The 26,823-nt window shown below is 48.0% G+C and overlaps 1 protein-coding gene across 4 annotated transcripts in view; it reads right to left on the reverse strand.

Moving 5' to 3' along the window:
* The window catches only part of YEATS2 (YEATS domain containing 2), a 1,971,885-nt gene that overhangs the window by 1,570,900 nt on the left and 374,162 nt on the right, over positions 1–26,823 (reverse strand). For all 4 annotated transcript variants that reach the window (XM_069617830.1, XM_069617832.1, XM_069617831.1 and 1 more), the window contains one exon: positions 20,684–20,802. In XM_069617830.1, the coding sequence (XP_069473931.1) occupies positions 20,684–20,802 (119 nt within the window). The remainder of the gene's footprint in view (positions 1–20,683; positions 20,803–26,823) is intronic.

A 26,823-nucleotide genomic window follows, 5' to 3' on the forward strand; every position in this document is an offset into this window, starting at 1 on the left:
GATCAATTTTGGCTATTTTGCAGCACCTCCTCCAGAGTGCTGAGACGAACTGAGTTCCACGATCTGATATTAGTACTGATGGGAATCTGTGTAATTTGACAATCTCTTCCAAAAACACAGTGGCGAGGGCGGAAGCAGTGGGGAGTCCTTTTAATGGGATAAAAGAACAAGTTACTCTTACCTGGTAACGTTCTTTCGATGGGATGGTCCGACGACGTATTCCATATCTATGATAGTAATCACCACAGCTGTGCTGCTTCGGAACATTTTCGGCGCCTGCGTCGATGCGCCGCCCTCGAGGACCTCCTCCGACGGCCGACGTCACCCGATGTGATAAGTAGGACGCACGACGCCCATAGCCTCAGTTGTAGTTTTTTCCCAGAACATGTGCCACCAGTCTTCTGCCAGTCTGACACACAAAGCTTTGCGGAAACGTAAGCTGCAATCACATAAGAAATTCTGTAGCGGGGAGGGTAGGGAGAGAGCGATATGGAATACGTCGGACCATCCCATCGAAAAAACGTTACCAGCTAAGAGAGTAACTTGTTCTTCGAGGGGATTGGGTCCTTCGACGTTTTCCATATCTATGACAGACTCCCAAAGCAGTACCAATGCAAGGAGGTGGGAAAAGAATTTAGAAAACAGAAATTTAGCATTCCCAATCAAATTGCGGAGTAAAGGACCGCCTTGCAAAAGGCCAGATCCTGCCCCCGGATGGAATCGAGGGAATAGTGACGTACAAAAGTATGTACCGAAGCCCAGGTGACTGCATCACAGATGTGACGAATAGGAACACCCCTCTGCAGGGCAGTAGAGGCAGCCATACCCCTGGTAGAATGGGCCCGTAAGCCGACCGGGGGGTCCTTACCCGCCAAGTGGTAAGACTCAGAGATAGCCAAAATAATCCAGCGAGACAATGTCTGTTTCGTCATAGCCTGTCCCAAACGCTTTCCAGCGTAACCAATAAAGAGCGGATCGTCCACTCTGACCCGGGACATGCGTGAAATGTAAAAGCTTAACACTCTCCTAGGATCAAGCCTATGGAGCCTCTCCTCTTCCTTAGCAGGATGTGGAGGAGGATAAAATGCCGGAAGAACAACCTTCTGGCCTAAATGAAATTGCGACTCCACCTTCGGAAGAAAAGAAGGACGAACTCCAAGGACAACCCTGTCCTTATGAAACACAGTGAAGGGTGGTTTAACTGAAAGTGCCTGTAACTCGCTCACTCTGCGAGCGGAAGTGACTGCAACTAAAAATACAGTTTTCAGAGTTAACGGTCTCAAAGGGCATGAATGCAAAGGCTCAAACGGAGCACCCATCATAAACATGAGAACAAGGTTCAAATCCCAACTGGGCACCTGGAAAGGTGACAGAGGGAACACATTAGTGAGCCCTTTCAGAAACTGAGAAATTAAAGGAATTTTAAAAATAGGAACACTCTTCAGACGAGCGCTTAAATATGGACAGCGCCGCCAGGTAACCTTTAATGGTACCCACTTGAAGGCCCCTGTGGGCCAAAGAAAGCAAAAAAGACAGAACTATGGGAATTTCACATGCAAAAGGATCCACATTCTTAACCCTGCACCAGTCGCAGAACTTACTCCAACGGCAACGGTACAGGGACTTTGTTGCGGACCTTCTGGCCGAAAGCAACACCTCCATCACGTCTTCAGGGAGGTCCCAATCCTTATACCTCAACCTTTCAGAAACCAAGAGTGAAGGTTGAGGGACCTGACCTCTGGATGGAGAACCTGACGCCCCTCCCGTGAGAGCAGATCGTCTCGGTAGGTAAGACGACGTGGAGGACAGATGGACAAGTCGAGAAGGTCCGGGTACCACGTCCTCCGGGCCCACGCCGGAGCAATGAGGCTCATCCGGGAACCGAACCTCCGTAAACTCCGCAGTACTTGTGGGATGACGGGGACTGGAGGAAATGCGTACAGCAGTGGGAATGACCACTCCATCACGAACGTGTCTACTAAGGCTCAGTTTGGAGGAAATTCCCGCGAGCAGAACCTCTCGCACTTCCGGTTGACACTGGAGGCGAAGAGATCCACTTGAGGGGTCCCCCAAAGGGCGAAGAACTCCAGGAGAATCTCCTGAGCCAACTCCTGCTCGTGAGAGATCGCGCTCTGCCTGCTCAGAGCGTCCGCCGTCTCGTTTTCGTCTCCTGCCAGATGAACTGCCGAGATCGAAACTTCCTGCTGGATTGCCAAGAACCAGAGCTGCATCGCCTCTCTGCACAGAGGAAGTGACCCTGCCCCCCCTTTTTGTTGAGGTAGTGCATGGCCACCGTGTTGTCCGTCAGGATCAGAACATTCTTTCCTCGCACAGTCGTCAGAAAAGCCTTCAGGGCTAGAATGACAGCCATCAGCTCTAACAGACTGATATGGAGTCTGGACTCCAACGACCGCTGACTGTCAACTCGTTGGCATGAGCTCCCCATCCCGTGAGGGATGCGTCCGTCACGATCTTCACCTCCGGCCAGGGCAGCCAAAATGGAGCCCCCCTCAACAGATTGCCTTCGTCGGCCCACCACAGAAGGTCCTGGCCGACCGAAGACGGCACCTGAACAGGGTCCGACATCCTGCTGGAGGACTGAGACCACTGGAGCTTGAGTGCCCATGGCAAAGATCTCATCCACAACCTGGCCTCTGGCACCAGAAGAATGCAGGATGCCATGAGGCCAAGCAGTCTCAAGAACTCGAACGCTGGGAGAGTCTGGGCAAGTTGAAACTTGTGCACCATCTGCTGAATGTGATGAGCCCTCACCTGGGGAGGAAAACACTGCCCCAGGGACGTGTCGAGCACTGCTCCGATGTACTGGAGCCTCTGAGTTGGTGTCAAATGGGACTTCTTTAAGTTGAGGGAGAAGCTCAGCTTGTGGAGGGAGTGGCTGGTGACTGAGAGATGATCCAGGACTTGCTCGGGAGAGCGAGCCCTGATCAACCAATCGTCCAGGTAGGGGTAGACGTGAATCCTCCCTTTCCTGAGGTGCGCTGCCACCACTACCATGAGCTTGGTGAAGACCCTCGGGGCAGCGGTCAATCCGAATGGCAGGACCCGAAACTGAAAGTGCGAGTTGCCAACCGCAAACCTCAGGTACTTCTTGTGCTTTGGATGGATCAGCACATGAAAATAAGCGTCCTTGAGGTCGAGACACACCAACCAGTCCTGAAGTTGAAGGGCCTGTAGGACTTGAGAGAGAGTAACCATCTTGAACTTGTCCTTCCTGAGGAGTTTGTTCAAACCGCGCAAGTCCATGATGGGTCTCAATCCCCCGTCTTTCTTGGAAATCAAAAAATAAGGGAAATACCATCCATTGTTCCTCTCCGCTACAGGCAGCAGTTCTATGGCGCCTTTCTCCAGCAGGGATTGAATTTCATGCGCAAGGAGCGGATCCGGACTCTTCAAAGAGAGATTCCCCGGTGGATTGTCTTGAGGCCTCTGCCGGAAAGGAAGACAGTAGCCGTGGGTTATGATCTCCAGAACCCACACATCTGAAGTAATGGCGCGCCACTCTGCAAGATGCTGCGCCAGCCTTCCCCCCAACCGGCGAACCATGGGACATGGCCTCATGACTGAGCTGAAGCGGCTGCGGCGTTGCCTGAGGGCAAAGAGGCAACAGCCCGAGCGGCCTTGGCACCTCGAGTACCTTGTTTTCCACCTCTGGCACTCCTACGGTGGCCCCTTTGACTAGCAGCTCCTCTCGATTTACTAAAGGATGAGTAATAACGAAAGGAACCTCCCCTCCATTGCTGTCCCCTAGGACGAAAAGGCAGAGGTTGTCGAACTGCAGCGCCCAACGACTTTGCTGCAGCTTTGGTGGTCTGCAACCTATCAAGGCTCTCATCAGCCTTACGGCCAAAAAGATGTTCCCCGTCAAAGGGCATGTTGAGGAGCCGGGCCTGCACATCAGGAGCAAACCACGACTTCTGCAACCACGCAAACCTGCGTATCACGGTGCTCGCCGCCATGGACCGGCTGACGCAACCTGCCAAGCCCAAACACGACTGAACGGCCTCACACATAGCATCCTTGCCATCCTGAACCAGGGCAAGGAAACCATCCCGTTCATCCCCTTCGGGAATATGTTCAGCCGCCAAGGAAACACAGTTCCACAGAGTGTGCGTGAAACGAGACAAGGCACAAATGGAGTTGGCCGCCTGAAGCGCCATAACCCCTGCAGAAAACACTTTCTTCGCCCAGCCGTCAAAACGCTTGTCGTCCCGATCAGGAGGGAAGGTAGGGTACGACGCCCGCTTTGCCGGGGCCGTAGCCGCCTGCACCACCAAACTCTCCGGAGTAGGGTGCTTGGACAAGTAGCAGGGGTCACTACTGGCTGGGCGGTATTTTCGCGGCAAAGACTTGCTCACTGCCGGGAGACTCTCCGGAGCAGTCCAAGCCGCTGCCACCCTTTTTTGCAGAGCCATATGGAAAGGCAGTACCGGGTCAGTTGGTGGACCAATGTCGAGGATATCCGTAAGGTCATCCTGAACAAACTCCCCTGGGGAAGCAGACCATCCTAAGTATTCAGAGACCCGTGACATAAGTCGCCGGTACGAAGAATCGGCTTAAGTGCCAAGCTCAGGCCTACAAATCTCCACCTCCGGAGAGGTGTCCAGCCCACTAGCATCATGCAGGGACTGCCTCAGGTCCTCAAACTGGCTATGGTCCCAGAAAGAATCTTGTCAGGCACCATGCCATCATCAGAGCCCTCATCCACCTCTGAAATGAATTCCAGATGGAGGTAAGAAGGTACAGAACTGGAACCAAAGCCATGCTTGACCTTGGCCAGAGCCTTCGTAGGTGGTTCCCCCGAGCCATGAGGTACCCCCGTCGACACAGCCCTGAAAGGCGTAGAGGGCGTCAAGTGAATCAGCACTGACGTCGAGAGAAAATCCTGGGCGCCAATGGCGTCGACGACTTCCTCAAAGACTTCACAGGTTCACGCGGTCTCGAGCGTGTCTAGGACCGGGACCTGGACCGGGCACGCCGAGAACGATTCCCCTTGTTCAAGCGGGACCTTTCCCGCGAATCGTGACGACCACCAGAGTCCGAAGGTGTGCGAGCAACATCTCTCGGCTGATCACGACCGACCCCGCTCGAAGGCACGGACGGACCAGTGCCCTGCGATTCGAGAATCGCCACCATTTTCTTCCCGAAGGAAGCCCATTCCTCCGGTGCCGCATGCTTGGTGGGGTAAGCGACCCGCCAATGGGCGGAGTTCTCGGATGAGGACGGGGAAGGCAACCGATGACGGTGCTTCCGGGAATTCCTCAAAGAGGCAGAGGAGTGGCGAGACCGACTCCGGGACCGAGACCCACTGGACTTCCGACGACGACGCAGAGAGTCGCCCCTCGAGTCATCCGTCGAAAGCCCCGCAAACCTCGACTTCCGGGGCTTGGACACCTTACCTACCGATAACTTCTTCTTGCGCTCCCGCAAACCTTTGACGTGAGCGACTGGCAGTCGACACAGTCATCCGTGCCATGGGCCTCCCCGAGGCACCAGAGGCAGGCGTTGTGCGAGTCTGTGACCGACATCTTGGACCCACAGTCCCTGCACTTCTTAAAGCCCGGATGCGGTGTGGAAGACGAGGTAGACATCTTCACGAAGAAATCGTACACAAACAGGTTCGAAGAACCGAGATGAACAACAGAAAATCCAAAGAGTTGAGGCGTACCGAGATTCACGAAGCGAACACGTTCGCGGAAAAAACAGAACTGAGGCTACGGGCGTCGTGCGTCCTACTTATCAGATTGGGTAACGTTGGCCGTCGGAGGAGGTCCTCGAGGACGGCACATCGACGTCATCGACGCAGGACGCAGAAAAGTTTCAGAAGCAGCAAATCTGTGGTGATTACTGTCACAGATATGGAATACGTCGGAGGACCCAATCCCCTCGAATGGGCCCTTTTGGAGAACAAATCCACAACAACTAAGATGGTGTTATATACATTGCAGGGAAGAAGATCTGTGATAAAGTCCATTGACAACGCATGCCACGGTAATGGCGGTACCGTCAATGGACGCAGTAACCCAGCGGGATTTAACTTCTGAGATTTGTGTTGTGCGCAGACACCACAGGTCGCAATGAATTGGGCAATGTCTTTTCTCCAGGTTGGCCACCAATAGCCTTTTTGTATTTTAGCTTGAGTCTTGGCAATCCCTGGATGTCCTTCCACTAATGAATCATGATAGTTTGCTATTATTTGATTTTGTAGTTTCTTGTCCTGAATGTACAGTAGACCTTTTTCAATGGTGTATTGGTCTCCTCTAGATAGCCACTCCTGTTGTGTTGCTTGGTTCATCTGAGATTGGAGATCGGTTTTCAAGTCATCCAGACAGGTGGTTGCAGCGATTTGGTTCTGAATTTGTTCTTCAGGAATGATGGCCACGGGCTCAGACGTGGTAAAGGCTTCTTTGTCCTCATTCGTGACAGAGCGTCTGCTTTCCCATTGCGTACTCCGTTTCTGTAGGTGATGATAACATCGTATTCCGCAAAGAAGAGAGCCCAACGAAGTTGGCGTGAGGATTGGGCCTTGGTGGTCTTCAAGTATTGCAGATTGCGGTGATCCGTGATGACAGTGACTGTATGTCTCGCCCAAGAAGATAGTGTCTCCATGTTTTGAAGGCTCCCTTAATCACTAGCAATTCTTTGTCTGTGATCGCATAGTTCAACTCTGGTGCAGAAAAGTTACGGGACCAGAATGTTATGGGATGTAATTGTCCTGTGTCGGGGTCCCTTTGTGAACATACCCCCCCCCCCATGGCTACGTTGGAGGCATCTGTTTCGACCATGTATGGTAGATCCGGTTGAGGGTGTCGAAGAACTGGTGCTGGGGTGAATGCAAGTTTCAGCTCCTGGAAGGCGTTCTCTGCTTCTGCAGACCAAAGGAATTTCTTGTTTTTTCTCAGCAGGGAGGTAATTGGATGAACTATCTGCGAAAACCTAGGAATAAAACCACGATACAAATTGGCGAATCCAAGCACACTTTGTACTCCTTTTGTGGATGTCGGTGATGGCCATTGAAGGATAGCTTCCACCTTGCATGTATCCATGTGTACTCCTCGTGGTGCGAGCATAAAGCCCAAGAATTCAACTTCTGTTACATGGAAGAAACACTTTTCTAACTTGGCAAACAGCCGATGCTATCAACGTTTTTCCAATAGTCCTCTTACATGGCCGGCGTGGTCCTCCTTGGAAGCCGAGTAAATGAGAATGTCATCTATGTAGACAAGTGCGCAAACGTCAAATAATTCATGAAGCACATCATTCATAATAAATTGGAACATTGCTGGGGCATTACATAACCCAAAAGGCATAACCTGGTATTCGAAAAGACCATACTTGGTACAGAATGCCGTCTTCCACTCGTCCCCTTTTTTAACTCTTATAAGGTGATAGGCTCCTCGTAGATCCAGTTTCGTGTAAACTTGAGCATTCTTTACCTGATCCAGAAGCTCCAGAATAAGTGGCAGTGGGTATCTGTTTTTTACCGTGATCTGGTTAAGAGCTCTATAGTCAATACAAGTTCTTAAATCGCCCTCTTTTTTAGGTATGAAAAAGAGAGCAGAGGATGCAGAGGACTTAGAAGGGCAGATAAAGATGTTAGCTAGATACTGATCCAGGTAAGATATTAGATGCTGGTTTTTCCTGCTCCGTTAGGGCGTAAATTCGAGTGCAGGGAATTTGGGCTCCGGGCACCAGATCGATTTGGCAATCCTAAAGCCTGTGTGGAGGCAGGGTGTTCACTTGCTCCTTCTGAAAAACATCCTGGTAATCCAGATATTCAGGTGGTAAGGAACCAGTGAGTCCCAGAACGGTTTTCGTCTTGGGTTTCAGGTTGCCCACATTTTTGTTGTAGCAGGCGATCGCACACTCTTGAGGAAAGGTGAGAACTCGTTTTTGCCAGTCGATCCTAGGGTTGTGGGTTTCCAGCCAAGGCATTCCTAATATCATCTGGAACTGAGAAGCACCTATGAGACCGAAATAGATGTCTTCTTGATGACCATCCTGACACATAAGCATGACTTTTTTGGTATTCTGCGTCACTGGCCCGGGTTGATAACTGAGAACCATCCACTGCTGTGACGTTTTCCGATTTCAGCTTCTGTTGGAGAGGAAGGCCTATCCGTGCAGCTAGATCTTGATCAATATAATTACCCACAGCTCCGCTATCAATATATGCCTCCAAGGCATATATCTTTGACGGTTGTTTATGGTTAACCAAAAGTACCGGGATGACTAGATGTGAGGTCTGTACGGATTCCTTCTTTTCACTCGAAAAGTGGACCCCTACGCTTGTCGGGCGTTGGAGTTTCCCGAATCCTGTACCTTTTCTTCATTGCCATTGTCCGTTGCTCCAACTAATCTCTTCGGTGGTTTCACCGGGCATTCTCGTAGGAAGTGTCCTCCTCTCCCACAGTATAAGCAGAGCTGTTGCCTCCTTTTCTCCCTTTCAGCCTTGGTAAAAGGACTCCATAATCCACCGATCTGCATGGGTTCAGTTTGTTCGTGGGTTTGGTTTGGTTGTCCCGAGGTCGCATATAGACCGACCTCCTTCAGCTCTTGTGCGATCCATTTTTCGATTCTGCAATCTGTGATTGTGCTGCACACACAGTCAAGTTGATGTATTGCGCACATTCCTCGGGGGATTGACCACTTGGGCTAGAACATCCTTAAGTTCCCCACGCAACCCTCGATAAAAGAGCATAGTTCTCTTTTCTTCTGGTCAGTTTGTCTGTGCTACGAGACGATTGAAGGTTGCGATATAGGTCAATAGGTCTTGGTTTCCCTGTTTGAGTGACAATTTGTTGTCCAACTCTTGTCCTTGTGTATGCCTTGCAAACAATTTTCTATCTCCCGCTGAAATCCCCCAAAGTCTCGAAGTAGCGGATCATCCTGGTTTACTAATGGTATCGACCAGTCTGCTGCGCTACCTCCTAAATATGAGAGTACAAAGGCGACTCTGGCTTGATCGTTAGGAAAAGCCCCACGCCTGCACAAAAAATGGAGGCGACATTGGTTTATGAATATAGCATACTTGTTGGGGCCGCCAGTAAAGCGTTCAGGCGGAGCCAGTGGCACTGCACCTGGAAGAACCACTTGAAGGCTGCGGCATGGGAGGTTGGGAAAGTCCTAGTAGTGGGACCTGACCTGCCTGGGTCTTAAGCATTTGTATTGCCAAGTCGTCAGTTTGTTCTCAGGCTAAAATAAGATCCCTCCTTAAAGCATTGGTTTCCTGTCTGGAGGCATGGACTTCAGCCCGTAATTCCCCAGTAGCTGGGCCAACTGGTCTGTTTCCGAGGTTTCCATAAAGCCCAGGCAGATATTTGTAGAGCCTTCACGTTCTGCTAAGCTCACCTGGTCTCTGGAGGGACATAAGCGGACCGTTGCAGCCCTCCCAGGAAGTGGATCCCCCTTGTCAGGCTTCTTCCCCTGTTCATGTGCTGTGGGCCGCAACAATTGTTGACTCTGCTCCTGCGTGGATACGAGAGATCGTGAGAATCCTGCTATGTGACTGCTGTCTCTCTCGAACCCTTCTTCCCAAAATGTGGTAAGCTTGTGCCGACCCATATAGTCTCACCTGCTGATTAATGATGACAAGCTCTCCGTCCTGCTTCTCACTGCAGGGGCGCTTTTTGATGGACAGAGTTCCTTCACTCGCCCACTGTGCGTGGCAGCCCAGACCAGCTGTGGCTTAACCACTCCTGAAGGTGTCATATGGCTTTAAAATATTGTGATGTTGATCCCCCCATTATTGTCTGTATCTTTCAATGATGTCTTTCCCCCGTTTCTCCCAACAGATGAAATGCGGCCCAGCGGTAGTTGCGGTGCATGGTGCGAGGCCAAATGGGAAGAGAAGGGAGTCTGCGATGCTCCGAGAAAAGGTGAGTGTTGGTTTAAGGTTAAGCGCGAGGATTTATCAAAGTGCGACCTTAAACGTAATGTCTTAGCGAATTATAACCTTGTCTTTATCTTTTTTTCTTGCAGGCACCGTCTTCCGATGGATTGCTCGTAGAGTCACGATGTCGGCCTGGAGTGCTGCTTTCCGGAGGTTTGGAGATGGATGTTCGCTGAAAACAGATTCCAAGGTAAGTGCTCAAGCTGGTAGCTGGAAACAAGGTAAGATGCGCTCAGGTTGCTAGCTGGAAACAAGGTAAGATGCACTCAGGAGGCGGTGAGCGTTACGCTGCCATCAGCAGAATAACGCGAAGCGCTTGGATGCAGGCTGGGCGGGCATATAGAGCCTAGCCCTGTGCACGCCCATTAGTCTTGGTTCACCGGCCCCACCCTGCCACTCCTAAAGGATGCTGCATGTGCAATCCAACCCTCTCAATAAGCCACGCCCGAACAAATGCAGGTGGAGGCCCCTGAAAAGAAAACAAGTATCTTGCACCAAATAAAAGTGTGCCAGTTCACACTTATTCATGAGCCTGGCCCTCTATGCCGTATTGTCCCCAAGGAACAATAAAAGGTTGTGTTAACCCTTGCTCTCGTCCCCTGATGGTGCGGGGTCTGTGGTTCCGGGCCAATGGCCATGACAGCCAGGGAGCTTTCTTCCACTACCCTTTTAGCTTCCTCGGATGTCTGTGATCCTTGTCCACTTGCAGACGTTGTTTGAGATGGTTTACTCATAGCTGTAATAAAGCCATCTAAAAGAACCAACTTTGTATGCACCATTGCAATGATCGTCGTGTGGGCTTTCATTGCATCATTTATGGATTCATACAATTTTGATTGGAGCGATTGTGACCGTGGACATGATTGACAGCAGGTCTGTTTTCCTTACTGCGTCGTTTGATCTGGACTCTTGGAAGTTGTACGATCTTATGTCTCCCGATCTTGAAGATGTCCGGTATGGGTCGTGGGTCTCGGAGTTGAGACTCCTTCGCGGTTGGAAATGAAACACTCTACTCTTCCATCCTGGAGTGTCTATTTCTGGTATTGTATTGTGTAATTGATTTACCCCCCAATAGGTTCTGTTGGTTCCACCTGAGTAGCCATTCTGACTCCTCTGGGTTCGCCCCACCTCTCTGGGCTATATTGTTGTGCTGTTCCAGGTGATGCAAAGTTCCTGGCTCCGAGACCCTTGGGATTTCCCACGGTGACGGAGTTCTAATTGTGTATAGATTCTCGTTAGCGGTTATTTCTTTCCCTTCTGACCAGACCTCTGGCAGGCCAGGGCCATTTCTGACAGGGCTGACAGTGTCATGCTTTAGGGAGGTCTTTTCAATTACTTTTGTACATGGAGGATGAAGTGGGGCTTGTATCTCACTATCCAGAACAGCCCCTGCACTCTCTAGAAGCTCAGCACCTGAAATGTCACGGGCTGATTCTTTGAATGTCTCGTCAGAATACAGCTTCTTTTAAAAAATAATAAAAAAGTGTTTCAAGCTTTCAGAAAGCAGCAGGCCCTTTGCTTGAATTTTTTCTTAGTCAATTTAGGGTCTCCCGCTTGGTGTAGTAATGGATTGAGATTCCATGTACATTTTTCCAATGCAACCTTTTCCAGTTCTTTTGATGTTTTTTGGCCATGCACCTTTGCTTTCTGCTTTCCCCCGCTTACCCCGGGGTTTGGGTTTTAATTTCGGTGTCTTTTTTCCCATGCAGTGGTCTGCATTTTCTAGAATATATTGGGGGAGCCAGAGCCATGGCCAGAACTGGGGCTGGCTCGACAGGTGCTGCTTTATTGGAGGTGATACAGTCACCTTGTCATTGGGGGCCCCCTCACAGGTTATCATAGTTTTTGGTCTTAATTGACTCAAAGAGGCTTCCCTCTCTTCCTCCCAATGGTCCCCTGTATGCTCAGAAGGGGCCTCTTCAATGTGATTCCCGTTGGTGGAAATAGTGAGAGTTCTTTTCAGCTCGAGCTCTAGCTCTGTGTAGCACAAGTAATTCATGTGTTTCAAGCGGAACGGCATTGATTTGTGCCGAAATGACTTGCAAAGTCTTTAACGGATCTGCTTGAGTCATTGGAATAGGTTCCTGTTCCAGCGAACTGCTGGCCGAAGGTAACTCAAGGCTGGGTGTCCGTATTTCCGTGCATAGTTGCAGTTTCTCTAAGTGGAGTCTCACGGCCACAATTTCACCTACTCCACTATGTGGGCTCATTGTGGCTTTTAAGTTTTCCACAATCAATGGGAGGCCAAGTGCTCCAATGTCCGCCTTGGTTACAGAGCAACCATCGCACTCCACACTATGTGGGCCGGGTGACAGGGAGGCCCGCACTAGGGCCTTCATGTTTTGCGCAGACTTCACTGCGTGCTCTGCACTGCAGGCAGTGGCGCTTTCTATCAGGCTTTTTAGTGCGGGTATGAGCATGGGAGTGGGAGGGCAAGCTTGCGGGCAATCGCTCGGCGATATGCACAGTTTCTCACCTTCTGACGTCGACACCGCTGTCCCCCCGTCCCTTGCAAACTCTCCCGTGCCCATCGTGTCACTCTTCATCAAGACACCTCCATTTCGGTTTTTCTGATGTCTTTGTTCCTGGGCGGCTAGTTGATTTTCGGGATCCTTCTCGCTACTAACTAGATTCAATGATTTGGTTGCAATTATTTAGGATTTTAGTCTGGTAAAACGTTTCACCAAGTTTACAGTTTATTTAGAATTACAATGGCAAAATAAAAGTTCAACTGCACTTAACCATTTCTTTAGCAAATGATGCCCAGTCGCAAAGCTTTATCTTCAGAGTATACCAATTTGCAGCAATAGAATAGCACTTGATCCATTGTCTTCAGTGGCTTTGACAATGCTTGTTTTAAACAGGACTTGAGTGGATTCAGTGGCTTCAATGGTTAGTCCACAATCTCAACCCCCAACTCCAGTCAAGAATGATCAGAAAGTTTATTTATATAGCACCTATACACAATTTGTTTCAAAGCGCTTCAAGGCAAGGGAGGGAACAAGGGAAAAATACAATGACATCCTTACAGGCCATGAACAGTAAGGATGTGAAATTAACTATCGTACTCGGCCTGACGACATTTCAGATAGTGCAAGAGCTAAGACATAGATAAGGAAGGGAGGAGGAGAGTGAGAAGGAAATGGAAACAGACAGGCGTGACGACATTTCTGGTAGAGCCGGAGAAAAACAAAAGGTGAGGGAGAGGGGTGGAGAAAGGGAGGAACAAAACAAGCAACTATCGTACTAGGCCCGACGACATTTCAGATAGTGCTGGAGGGGACAGAGGGAGGGAAAAAAAACAATTAAGGGGCGGGGGAGGAGACAGAAAAGGTTGCTATCATACTAGATAGAGTGAGTGCATAGAAGAAATTAAGGGGAGGAGATAGGAAAAGGGAGAAAGGGATAGGAGAGAACAGACAGTAAGCTGTCAAAAAGAGTGGAGTAGCAAGAGGGGAGAGCAAATACAATTGCAGAATTCAATAGTAACACATAATGTTGCAAGCCAGGATACAAGATGAAGATGGGAACAGCATGATTCAGTGCCACCATGAGTACAAGATGAAAAGGAAGTCCAGCATGAGAGTTGAGAAAGGGTGACTCACCGTGAATCAATGAAGCCCATAAAAGTCAAATCCAGCATTGGCCACAAGACGGTGAGGGTGAAACCAGAATGTATCAGGACAGACTCCTGCAGAAGTAGACTGGAAGTGGGGGAGGGGGAGCAAGGTAGAAGAATCAAGCAAAACGGGCAAAACCTGTGTGCGAGAAGGGGTGGCACAAGGGACACAACTCATGCTAACGAAAAGAGAAACTTATGACAAGCAGCCAGAACAGAGAGGGATAAGATGCACTGCTCCGTGATCAATGCACACTCTTTTCCAAGCACAGTACAGACAGACAGACAGGACCTGTTAACAGAAGGGGGAACCAACTTATTTTCCCCTTTGCAGCGTGTACCATAGAGAACATAGATCTTCCATTCCCCTTGCAAGTCTTGCAACCACTTTAAAGCAGTCTTCCAGGCCGGCTTTGTCCTTACAGCTCCAGCGTCATCAGCGCTTTGTTTGGCCTTCACCTCCCCAGTCTCCCTCTGGTCCACCCCTTTCCTGATTGGCTACAACATCCAAGAATCCCTGCAGGCTACCCTAGCTGCACAGAAAGCCAGTTCCCCTTTTCAGCATGTACCGCAGAGAATACAGACCTCCCGCTCCCCTGGCAAGACTCGCAACTACTTTAAAGCAGTCTTCCAGGCCAGCTTTGTCTTCATGACTCCAATGCCATCAGCGCTTCGTTTGGCCTTCCCCTACCCTTTCTCCCTCTGACCCACCCCCTCTCATCCCCACCCATGCTCTGGTTCGATCAAGAATCGACTGTCAGGTGAAACCTCTCCATTCCATATCACTTACTAAAGAAACTACAACACATCCAGAACACAGTTGCAAGACTCGTGCCCAGGTCTGACAAGAGAGCTCACATTACATCTGCTCCAAGAACCATCCACTGACTACCAGCAAAGAAACACAAAAATACATTTTCAAAGCACTTCAACACCCACAAGCTCTTCTGGACCGTGGTGTTGGGTGAATCCGTGAGAAGATCATCTCCTACCACCAGAGGAGAGTAAATATGTATTCCTAACAATCACGAGGAACTTCTCCAAAATCACAGCCAAACTCAGGAAACCAAAAGGAAGCCAAATGCAATCCATTGCTTTTGGATGTATTAGGGGATTGCATTGCTTTTGGATATTTAGTGGATTGTTTGGGGATTGGATTGCTTAGGGATTGCATTCCATTGAGGTTTGCCGATTAACATATTTTGGGCGCATTAAGCCAAAAGGAAGCCAAATGCAATCCATGGAGTACAATAGTAATTGAACTGCTTATTTGAAGAGCTTGAGAAAGCAGACTGGGCTGTAGGTTTATATTTTTTTAAAAAATACATTGCTAAGCACAGCTGCAGTGTTTATTTTTTAGAAGACAAATTCTTATTAGAACATAGAAATCACTGTCTGCGTCTTGCGACGAGGGATGATTACCCGGCACGTCTTCAGCGCGGTTGTAAAAATTAAGAAGCAGTTGCGAGCGCGAGCCAGCATTATCGTAAAAGACCCGGTGTTGTGGCAGAGCATGCGACATCATTGTAGGGATGAAGCGTGGGCTGCAGCGTGAAGATAAACTTGAATACAAGCACGGGGAAAGCAGTTCGTAGGAAGGTCTCCAGTCATTGGCCCGGTGAAGGCCGGCTCCTTTTCCGACTCTCGTCGGTGCTTCAGCCCTTGGACTAGTGGGACCAATATGTCTCAGTGCTTACTCGAGATTTCATGCCCCGAGAGTCTCCGAAAGTGTCCCTGGACTGCACGATGTAATGACCAGAACCCTCGGGGCTACCTCACTGCAGCAGTTTCTGTTCGTGTTAAGCCTCTGAACTTTGGTGGTCGCCAGCTTGTGCCATAAGTCGCCACCTCCCGAAATGTCAGCATCAAAAGAGGATAAGCTGGAACTGCTTCTCTGAACGTGGCTAGAAGATCAGCTGTCGCCAGCTGCAAGTGGTGACCATTGCTAGAACTCAACTTCATCCATCCTGTGAAGTGTTCTGAAGGGCCTGCACCGCAACAGTCTGCATTATTCATTTTTCTGGTATTGCATCTTGCAGTTGGACCTGAACAGAAGAAGCACTCGAACCTGCAACGGCTGTACACCCCTCCCCCGTACAAAGGGCAGAAGATTGTGTCCCCAGCGATTCCGGATGATCCACAGTGTGACCTGGGATAATCAGGTGGTAAGTTAACATCTGTTCCTGTTCCCACCTGTTCTCCATAGGATAACATTGGGTGTAAAGCCCTTTGTCCCCAACTTCCCTCTATGCTTACCTATTGTCATCGGTCCTGGGCCAAGCATCTTCCACCTCTGGACTAGCCTTGGCACTGAGATAGAGAGGAGAATATACTGGTCATTGGACAAATACTTGCCAAACTTTTAAATTGTTTGGAATTCTTTAAAATCAACACCACAAGCCCACTGCATCCTTTGTGAGAATTCCTTCTCCGGAGAAACTTATATTGGAACCTGTGACTTTTGGGCACTAGGCCCCATGCATCCAACGGGTGGACTTCTTAACTGAAAGGGATTTGGGATTGTACTGGTTCTATCCATTTTATCTGCATCCTATTACTTACCCGATTAATTATTGATTGATGCATTGTAAGTGAACCTACTGGTGAATGTTTATATTTGTGCTATCTGGTTTTGTGCGATAATACCACCTGCTAGTTTCACTTCTTAGTGTGTTCTTGAAGGTCTAATAAATAATTGTATTTGTATACATTGACTAAGCTGAATTATTGTGTTCTATTCCCTAGACCACTCCCACTCATTCCTGAGACTAATCATTGATTGCTCTTCCACGTAACTTGATTGGGTTTTGGCTAAACTCTCATTAAGATTGATTTCTAGTCTCTGGCCTGGTGGACAGATTTTAGGAGGTCACCCTAGTTATAGTGAACAGGTGAACTCTAAGAGGTTAGCCAAAAGCCAATCAAGGTAGCAATGGAGAGCCGCCAAGGCTATTCTCAGGAGAGAGAGTGGGCTCAGAGGTCCACAATGAGTCAACACCAACACAGTGAAGTACACAATAATTCAATTTAGACAGGAAGTTATAAAAATACTGAATTTATTCTAGACTTGTAATACACACTAGACAAACAAGCAGGTGGTAATATCGCACAGCACTTAATTCACATATATAGTCACCATAGGTTCTTAAAATGCATTCAATGACAAAACAATAAAAGGAGGTAAGTAAAGTGATGCAGTAAAATGGAACCAAGTCGCTAGAGTTATTCCCTAGCTTCAGAAGTACAATCCCTAAGAAGTGTGAGGTCTTCTGTTCCCCCCAGAATGCATCTGATGCAGGCTAAGTTACTTGTGTTGGCGATAGTTAAAAAAAGGAGATACAACAAAGTTACTGAGTAAGCAAAATGTGCTCTCGTCTTTCAGGGCTTTACTGCTCACATGCGACTACCAGAAAGTAATGGAATAGAAGGATACAAAGAGACTTGTTCAATGTTATCCTATGGAGGACAGGTGGAGACAAATGCTTTGCGTTTACTTACCCCCTGTGATGCTGGAAATGTATTTTGAAGTGACAGGGCCTCCTAGCCCTTGTCCTAACACTTCTCTGTGTGTGTTTTCTGTATGTTTTCTGCCACTGAGGTCCAGCATGGACCTCTGGCTATGCAGCGCTTCATTTTTCCTTTTGGTGAACACCCCAGGGATACCCTTATGGCACCCATGGGTGGTGGCACACCTTTGTACCCCTTGTTTGTGTTTTTGGGCACCTGTGTGTAGCCCACACAGCAGGGTATGGGCTGTTGGCAGCTACATACTGACTTGACAGTGGCTCAGAGCGTCCTCCATTTTTGGGACACTCAGGCCCTGCCATAGGAATCAATGGATTCCTGACCAAAGAGAAGATGGCCACTGTAGCCTCTTGGTTTCTATTGCCTTTAACCCTTGTTTCCTAAAGTCTTGAGAATCCCCGACTCTGTCCCCCTCCGCCTGACTGGCGATTGGGTGGAAGGACCATATATAGCTCTGGGGTTGCCTCCTGCCAGACGGTCTGGAGCCTTCCCTGGGACTGTGTGTTGTGGGTACACACTTGGTGAGGGACCAGTATGAATGGAGTATGAAGAAAACTCACATTCTGTGTTGTGCTTGTCTGGTTTTGAATGCTTGGGCCAGCACTAACTGAAACTGGAAGGCATGCAGTGTAGTGCTCTGGGTGCTTACTCCAATCCACATTCTGCGTTATGGGTGCATGGTTGTGGGTGAATGGCCGGAATGTCCGTGAGCCCGATTGGTTGCCTGCCTGCATGAATGCACTCATGTATGATTGGCACACCTGCCAAAATCAAAACTCTACACTCTGACTACTCTTCCATCACCATCGATGGTACGCCTATCCCGATCCTCAAGCAGGTCAAACGATGGCCGTCTTTTTAGGTTCTAATCTAACGATGACCAAACATGTCAACTCCCTATCTTTGGCTACATCTTACACGTCCAAACTTATTGCATTAAGCCACAAATTCCTGACCCCAGAAAATTGCAACACCCTCACCCGCGCACTCATCTTGTCAAAATTAGACTATTGTATCATACTCTTGGTGGGGTCCTCTAACAAAAACATGGCTAAACTCCAAATCTTGCAAAATAAAGTCCTGGGCATAAAACAATTTGAGCATATCTCCAATACTAGGAGGGAGGCCCATTGGCTCCCCATCACAGCCAGAATTATCTTTAAAACACTCTGCATTATCCACAAATGCATAGGCAAGACAGCTCCCTCCCATCTCAAAAAAGGCCATTATCCACAACAAGGCCATCAGAACTTTGAGATCCAATTACAGCACCCATTCTCTGCATCCCACGTTTCAAACGTACGAGGGCAGGAGGGTCCAGCTTTCCAGTAGCCGCATCCAAACTATGGAATTCCCTCCCTCCCCACACCAGAAATGAGCCATCCCACCAGGGATTCAAGAAGACATTAAAAACTTGGCTATTCAACAAATTCTAAACCCCAGGCCTGGGCCGGCCTCCACAGTGACACAACCCTTCTGACATAACAGTTCTATGTGCTGTTCAAAACGGCTAACTGTTTTAACCTGTACTTAATGTAACTCCGATTCCCCCAATGTATCCATTGATTCTATTGTATAATGCTCTATTGTGTACATGAAAACATCATTCTGTTTAACCTAAATCCATTTCTTGACTGTAACCAAGTATTGAAGCATCCTGTAACCTACGATGTGATGCCCTTGTGTCTGGGCGTATAACAAATGTTATAAATAAATAAATAAATACGAGAGCCCATTGGGCACTTGTTGCTCTTCTTTTGAAATACCCTAGAAGCCAGTACTGTGTGCCTGCCATCCGGAGAAGGGGTCTTTGTGAGTCCAGAAGAGGATTGCCTGCATATCTTGATCTGAAGAAGTCCAGTTGTGTCGCCCAGGGTCCGGAGGAGTTTTCGTGACCGCTGCAAACCAGATTGATATGTATCTCCCAGAAGAGGGTGCTGCTTGACACCCAGAGCTACAAACATTCGATTTGATTGAAGAATCCATTAAAGGTACACCTCTGACACGACATCTGACCACTTTTTCCCGTTGGAGAAGATCCAGGGTCGAGGATCCGCCAGTGGGTTTCCCGCCACCAAAATCCAAAGAAGACGTCCTGAGGGTCCAGACTTGGTGACGTCCCGCAGTCTAATCCAGTGGTAGAGTCCAGGTTGCCAGACGTCATCCAGAGGTCCATTTGGCTGCAGCACTGAAAAACCCAAAAGTCGGAAAACTGTGAAATTCTGAAACCCGTCACCTACTTCTGCCAGTGCACCCGTCACCGTTGAAAGCCATCGAAGGTCCACAAAGGTTGTATCTTCTTCAGCCAGGCCTTGGCGGTGTCCACAGCAAATTTCATGGGACATCTACAGCCAGAGTAACGGCCGGCCAATGGAGACCACTGCGAAGAACGAAAGTGCTGCTTTTCCGACACTGCTTGGTTCCTTATTTTCTCTTGATCTCGACATCCCAGCGACATAAGGGGGCGAGGCAGGAGGGTCGCTGGAGGTTGGATTTCACACCATTGGTTCCAGTCAGAGGTGCCCAGGAGCTGAGGGTGCAAGGATACTTCAGTCGAGTCCAGGAGCAGAGTGCAAACCTTAGGGATGGAGAAATGCAGAAGGAACCAATGCAGCCCTCTTTAGGTCACTTCACAGGACAGGGAAGGCGAGTTCCAGCGACAAGCCCCTGCACACAGACAATGGCAGGCGTTCTTCCAGTCAAGCAGGATCTCTTGAAGCGGGGAGGCTGGAACTCGACAGGAAGGCGATGTATACCACAAGCAGGCGACCACCAATGTTCGGGATGCAAAGGCAGAATGGCAAAGTTTCTAGCGAGGAAGCCCCCTGGTAGAACTGGTCAGTCCACCAAGTGTTCCAGGGACGCTTCTAAAGGCTCATGATAGGTGGATTCCCGAGAACACGTCGAGACTGGTTGGTCCCAAAAGTCTTAGGGTTAAAGAACCGTACAGGGCCTTTGCAGGTGAGGTAGTCCAACAGGGCTTCAAAAGGCACCTTAAATCAATTTAAACCTTCAAGTCAATAGGCCTCATTAAGAGTGTGGCTCTCCGGAAACAAGGGTGCAGTAAGCTTACGGTGCCCTTGTTTCCGGACCGTCACACTACAAGTCAGCCTGCCGGGGCCACCGCACGCGGCAGGTGTGACCCTGCCAGGCGCAACGGCCGTGGTAGGCAGAGTTGTCAGGGAAGCACTAGCACCGTAAGCAACGCTGCCAGTGCTTCTGGGTCCCCATTCCCGTGGAGTCCTATAGGACGCCAGATTGATACGTATAGGACTCCATGGGAATGGGGGCTTACCAAATCCCCCGCCTGACTTCCTGCTCCGCCGGGACTTACAATATCCTGGTGGGACCACGAAGTCAGGCGGCAGATTCAGAGTTTCGAGGTCGGCAGCAACCCGTTGGTAGTGCTGACAGGTTACTGCCGATCTCGTAATGAGGCCTACTGTGTTAACAACTAATTAACAAATGTGCACAAAAAAAGGAAAAATAATTCCGAAGAAAACATATTTTTAGTCCCCAAATGTTTTTTTAATCCGCTTATTTCAAGGTTAACCACTGGGGCCGCAGGTCTGGCCACATTTGGTCATTTAGCAGTCTGTGGCACAGAACATGGAAGTTAAAATACTAACTTGGAGACATTGCCGACAACAATGGTTTTCTTCACGTAGAGTCTTGAAGTATCATCTCCACTTCTAAAACTGGTATTCCTATTAGTCATTTTTGCAAAGGTCCGGAGACTCTCAGAGTCCTAAGAAAAGAATATGAGAAAAAAGAAACGCATTTAGAGCAGGTTTATAAAGTCACATTCAGGTGAGAACAGATGAGAAAAAATAGGCACAGGCAGAATGGCAATGGAAAATGTGCAAAAAGGTCACAGCCTCTCAGGTGCGTAATAAACCACAATTCAAGTAAAAGAGAAACCAAATCAGGTTGCTGTTGCCAATCGTTTGCCCCAAGTCAGAAAAAAGGGAAAAAGCAATTACACCTGTAACAATTGTCATGTAGCATGGATATTCCCTCTGCTGGTGTTTAAGCATTCTTACACATTTCTGAACGACAAACTTCTAACATATTCTTTCAATTTCATTTCTGTCTCCTCTTTCTTTTGGACCAAGTACCTACATGTGGTCTTCAAATGTGTTGCAAGGCTCTGCTACTGCGAAGTCCATCTGAGATAACCTTGAAGCAGGAAAGATATGCTGCTTATTACTGATTTTGAGGAGGGCGCTGTTATGGGCTACTGGGGTTCGGCACAAGAGACCCATGCAGGCAAGAAAATAACTTGCCTCTAGGTGCAGTCCCAAGCATTGGTATTTATGAGTCACATGCTTGTTTGAATACCTAGAGCATTTATGAAAAGGACCACATTAAGCTTTTTCACTACTTCCTGCAAGGCTTGCTTTCTCAAGCAGCCCCCCAACTAGGCTATCAAAAATAAACCTCTATCAGATTCTGATCATGTATATTTGCTTAAGGAAAAAGGATGAGTGGTCAGTATGTAAATATGGCAAACACCTGTAATGTATTTTGCACACCTACTTCCAGGTACATTCTTTATTTAAACCATAAGTACATAAGTAAAAATGTATACATTGTGAGGCAGGCATGGTATCAAGAGAGACATAGACACAAAAGTAACAGTTTGAAAACCTTTATGCTACAACTTTGTAGGGTTGGTGTAAGAAAGAACGGACCCCAACTCCAATGGGGTTGTTCCCTTAACTGATGCTTCTAAGGGCCGTCGATTTTCACAAGTCCAAAACCGAAGTCCTTCTGTGTCAAAACATATGCTTTGCTCTCACTCTTGAAACAAATGTGATGTTAGGTCTTCTTAATGAAAAATGGTGGTTCAAAAAGAAATGCAGACAAAGGCTGGTTTCAGGTAGCCTTACCGTCTGGTTTAGTTCTGCCAGTTTAAAAATAGTAAAACTCAAAAGGGATGCCCTCAGGATCATACAGGTAGGGCTCTTGCAGCAAGTCAATATAGTTCACAATGTCTCTGGGTCTCTTGGGGTTCCATCCCCCAAGCTCCGACCCCTCTAGTTCCAAAAGACAAGACATACCCTTTTAGGCCCCTCAGGGTTCCCGTCCCCAAGCCTTGGCCTTTCTCCTTATGACAATATCTTTTACAATTTTCTGTGGGCCTCTCAGGGTTCCCTCCCCCAAGCCTAGGCCCCTCTTGTCTCAAACAAAAGTTCACAAACACAAAACAGCAAAGGGTCACCTTGTCAGGATGTACCTCTTATAGCACAGTTCCTTCTTGTGTGATTGCAATAGCCTTTCATTCACTTCGGAAGATTTTGCTCCCAATTCGTTCTAAGTGTAGCTTCCCCTTTGGACAACATAGGGCAGTATCAGAGACTTTAGAGAATGCAGGGCTTTTTCTCCTCCCATGAGTGACCACTCCGATTTCTGGCGCCTCTCCTTACACTCTGTACTTTTCTTCTGCCACTTTTTCCTTCCTGTACCTCTTCCACTCTGTCCTCGTTTTTCCCACCTTTCGTCTATCCGTGCTTCTTGCACACTTTTCACTTTGCCATGCCTCTTGCACCCTCCTTTTACTTTGCAGTGCCTCTTGCACCCTTCTTTTACTATGCCCTACACACTCCTTTTACTCCGTCGTGCCTCTTGCACCTTTTCCTTTTCTCTTTCGGGTCGCTCGCACCCTCTCTTTGCTTTCCGCTCTTTAAAATGATCAACTTCTGCTTTTTTCTGCTTTTGCGCCGCTCACACACCTTTTTTCTTTCCGATTTATTTTGCCTTTCGCACTTTGCTGCTCTGTCAGTGTTCCACCAGCCACCCGGATGCTACTGAGTTTCTCTCTCTCACAAAACTCACCCCGTAGCGCGGCGCAGACTGACAATCTCGCCTGGATATGTGGGCTGAGGTCAGGGTCTCACCACCTGCCCATCAGACAGCCCAGGGACCGGCACACGTCCCAGGGGAACTAGCACTGGCCTTGACACAGCCAGCAGGTTGATACTCTCCCAAATCTGGCTGCTTGGGGACACAGCTCTCTCGCCACGCTGCAGCCTCTTCTACACACCGGGTCAGCGTCTTGGCGTTCTACAGCTGCAGCCTCCCGTCTCATGGCTTCCACAGCCCATCCAGCAACCCCAGATCGCTAATTTCTCTTGGCAGAAACACACTGTTTATACCCTAACTGGGTGTCAAGTGAAGTCAGGTGTGCATGGTTAATGTCAGGTGCCTGATCTTGCCCGACTTAAAGGGACAGGCTAGGGATGGTGTAGTAGACCTCTCCCTGCACCTTCCTCTTCACAGTGTTGTTCCCATGGGTAATCTTTACAACTCTCTGTAGCCTCTTCGTCGTCCCAGTACATGTTGGAAATGGGGAGGGTAGACAGCGTGAGATTGAAACTGATGTTTGTAGGTTGAATAATCATGTGGTGATTAAAAGAGGAGAAAAGGAAATCCCAATGCATTGTATTTATATGACTGGGGTGATTCCCCTTTTTAAGGTTAGTCTCTGCCCCTGGAACACTGTCATGATACGATCTGATAAGGCATTTATAATGCGCCAATACACACGTGTCATGAAAGTACTGGTCTTGACAGCACACCCGATGATCTGAAATTGGGGAAGTTAAATAGGTGTTGAGGTCAAAGCCATACCTTTGTCTCTTGGGACCCTCCTCATTGCCTGCTTCTATTCTAGTAAAATACTCTGGCCTCCCTCTTAGATCAGAGACAGCAGGACTTGCATATCCCATGAAGGCATCAGGGACTTCCTCCTCTTTGCTTCTTGTCCCTTTGGGATACTGCGTCTCATCTGGGGTTCTCCCATGAGTGCAATCCAAGACTCCCCAACCCAGGTGATCCTCCCTTGCTCGTCCACACACAGGGTTGGGATCCAAAAGCGACAGCCCTCCCCTGCCACCTGAATAGAAAATTCTCAGCGTCTACATGGGAGAATACCCCCAGGTTTCTCACAACATTCAGTTTAATATATATACATACATACATATCTTAATATACATACATACATATCTACTCATATGGCTATCTATACATACATATGTTATTTGAGCCAAGTCATGCAAGCTAGAGCGCCACTCAGTAGCCATTGCTGGAAGTTCACCCCCAGTTTAGAGGTGCACAGGTAAGGCATTCTGAGTAGGCCCATTAGCCCAAATGAAAGCCTTTTGTGGCAGAAAATTGCCCTTTTCTTGCAGGCAGTGCTAGTTTATACAAAGCTTGATGGACCGAAGACAGCACTGGTATTGTTTGATTCACATATTAAATATACCGAAAGTGGCCCACATCACGTTATTCATATCTGGGAGGACCTGCCGCGGTAATACACAGGCTTCTTCAGGGAGTTTAATGGCCTATGTGTGTCAAGTGACACATGGTAGAGGCCACCGGAGTGGCTAGTCAAAAACACCCAATCTGGTTGTGTGAGGGGTGGGGTCCAGCATTTTAAAAGGTATTGTAGCCTAGTGAATGATGACCCCCAACCCTAGATATGGTCAAAAGGTCCAGAATGTTACAACTGTCCCCCAAAAAGACAGTTTTGGCCACAGTGTCCTTAAGCCAGTATGGGGTCTGCAGATCACTCGTCACCTGGTGGTCACATGCAGATGGCAAATTACAGCCCTCTCAGGTTACCCCAATCCGTGGGAGAGGGTGGGATTGCCAGAGGGGTGAAGATGCCCCTAGAATTTTTTTAAATGCCAGTTTTGGCAGTGGGTTCCACAAACACAGCAGACTCAACTATGGAAGGCTAACCAACTCCTGGGGCCCCTGGGCATTTTAGGGAAGATATGGTCATTGCCCATGTCCATAGATTAGGAAAGATTACATTTTTGCTGCTTTCACTCCAAAGACATCTGTGGAACCCCTCAACGTTTTGCTGCTTTGAACCGGAGCTTACTTTTGGAGGTAAGTAAAGTCTTTTTCATTGATTACCTTGCTTAGCTCATCTGTTTTGGGCACTGATTAGTCCCAATGACTATTAGTGCAGAGGGACTGTCCTCATTTACGCAATTCCACATTTGTTTTACACTGCACACCTCACTTTATAGTGAAGTGAATTGGGGTTACTTTATATCCCATTCTCTTTGTTGTCAGTAACGTTATGGTTACTTTATGTGTCCAGGGCGGGCTGGTGGCAGCAGCTATTTTTCTACCCTGTTTTGACTACATTCTTCCATTTCCTTTTGTATTTTATCTCAGAATGCCTTTTAGTGTACCATATACTTTAAAATGGCTGTGCCAAGATATTTCACCTGTCCTTTGGCCATCTTCCATTGTGGCTTTCTTTCTACCCTCTAGGGGTTAAATTTTCCATATATGGAAAGCTCTTTTCCGGCCTAAGCAGCACTTTGTGTTTGTGGCTGGATCTGTATCCTAGTCCACATCCTGACCACGTATGTTTGTTGCCGAAAAAATGTGGTGGCCAGAGGCAGTCCAGGATTGGACATCCCCTGTCAATTTGAATGGTGCAGATCCTCATCATTGGTGGGCTCTGAGGCGGCTCCAGCTTGAATTTGGGGTAAAGGGAGAACTGCTTTAGCCATTCTTTAGATCGTTGTTGGAGCCAAGAACCTTTCAGAGAGGGGCATGCTGCTGAAGACACACACACACACACACACACACACACACTTCACAACTTTTATATTAAAAGATAAAAAGTTGTTCATTTAGATAAACTCTCCAATGGAGTTGGGGACTAGAAATAAGGAAACTATAAATAAAATAGTTTAGTGCATTTAAAGTATGCATACAAATTTAAAACAAATTTGCAACACAATGTTTTAAGGTTAGTAACTTTTCAATATAGTGTGAAAGTTTTAAACATTAAACAGTTTTCACCTATAGAATAGAATCTGACAAGTCCACAGGCAGCTCCAGGTCACAGGTAAAAGGGAAGCACACATTACTAGAGTCCAGGAAGAGTTGCAGAAGATTCAACATTCAGGGTGACAACAATCGAGAACCCTTTTCTGGGGCCAATGAAGGCCCAAGAGTTTGTTGATAAAAGGCTTCAAATGGGAAGACTTCAAAGAAGTGTACAGGAAGAAGTGAAGATCCACAGTGGCAGTACCGGGGAGAACGGTCACACAAGTACTGAAAAGGGTCACCAGTGAGGGATTCGAAGGAGAAAGATTCCCCTAACCATATATTATGCATGCTGCATGGGAATTCTTCTGGGTTAACATTTTTTTGACCTTTAGCAATACATATATATCCACATCACTTGATTACTCTACCTTTTGGCTCTTCTATAAATCAAGTAGGGATTATGTTATCTATAGTACCACCAGCCCGACTGACAGTGTATCTCCAGCCCTATCACCTCACTTCAGATTGAAAACTCATGAGATCAACCATCAAGACTCTAGGGAGGTTGGGTGGGTGTCATGTGAATCTATAAATGATGCCAATGCAAAACTAACTACAGGCAACTAGCCCATTGGATCTTTTATAGATGGACATATTGACAAAGCCATGTTAGGCAGAAACCTGTGCAGTTCCCTTAGGGACCACTGCAAAAGGCTTAAGACTACAGGGGTTGGCAGTAAACCCAATTGGTAGCAGTCTGTACCACCCAGATTTATTTACCTGGTAGCTGTGGCCTGAGCAGCCAGACTCCTCTCAAGAGTTAGACAGTATATAGATTATACAAGATAGGTACCAAAATACAATAGCACAAGCAAACACTGACCAGAGCTTGGGTATAAAAGTATATAATTATTTATTTAAAAACACACTTTGTAAAATACACTAACACTAAAATGGCAAGCAA

The sequence above is a fragment of the Ambystoma mexicanum genome, chromosome 10 (assembly GCF_040938575.1).
Source record: "Ambystoma mexicanum isolate Mex_15411 chromosome 10, UKY_AmexF1_1, whole genome shotgun sequence".
NCBI classification, from domain to species: Eukaryota; Metazoa; Chordata; class Amphibia; order Caudata; family Ambystomatidae; genus Ambystoma; species Ambystoma mexicanum.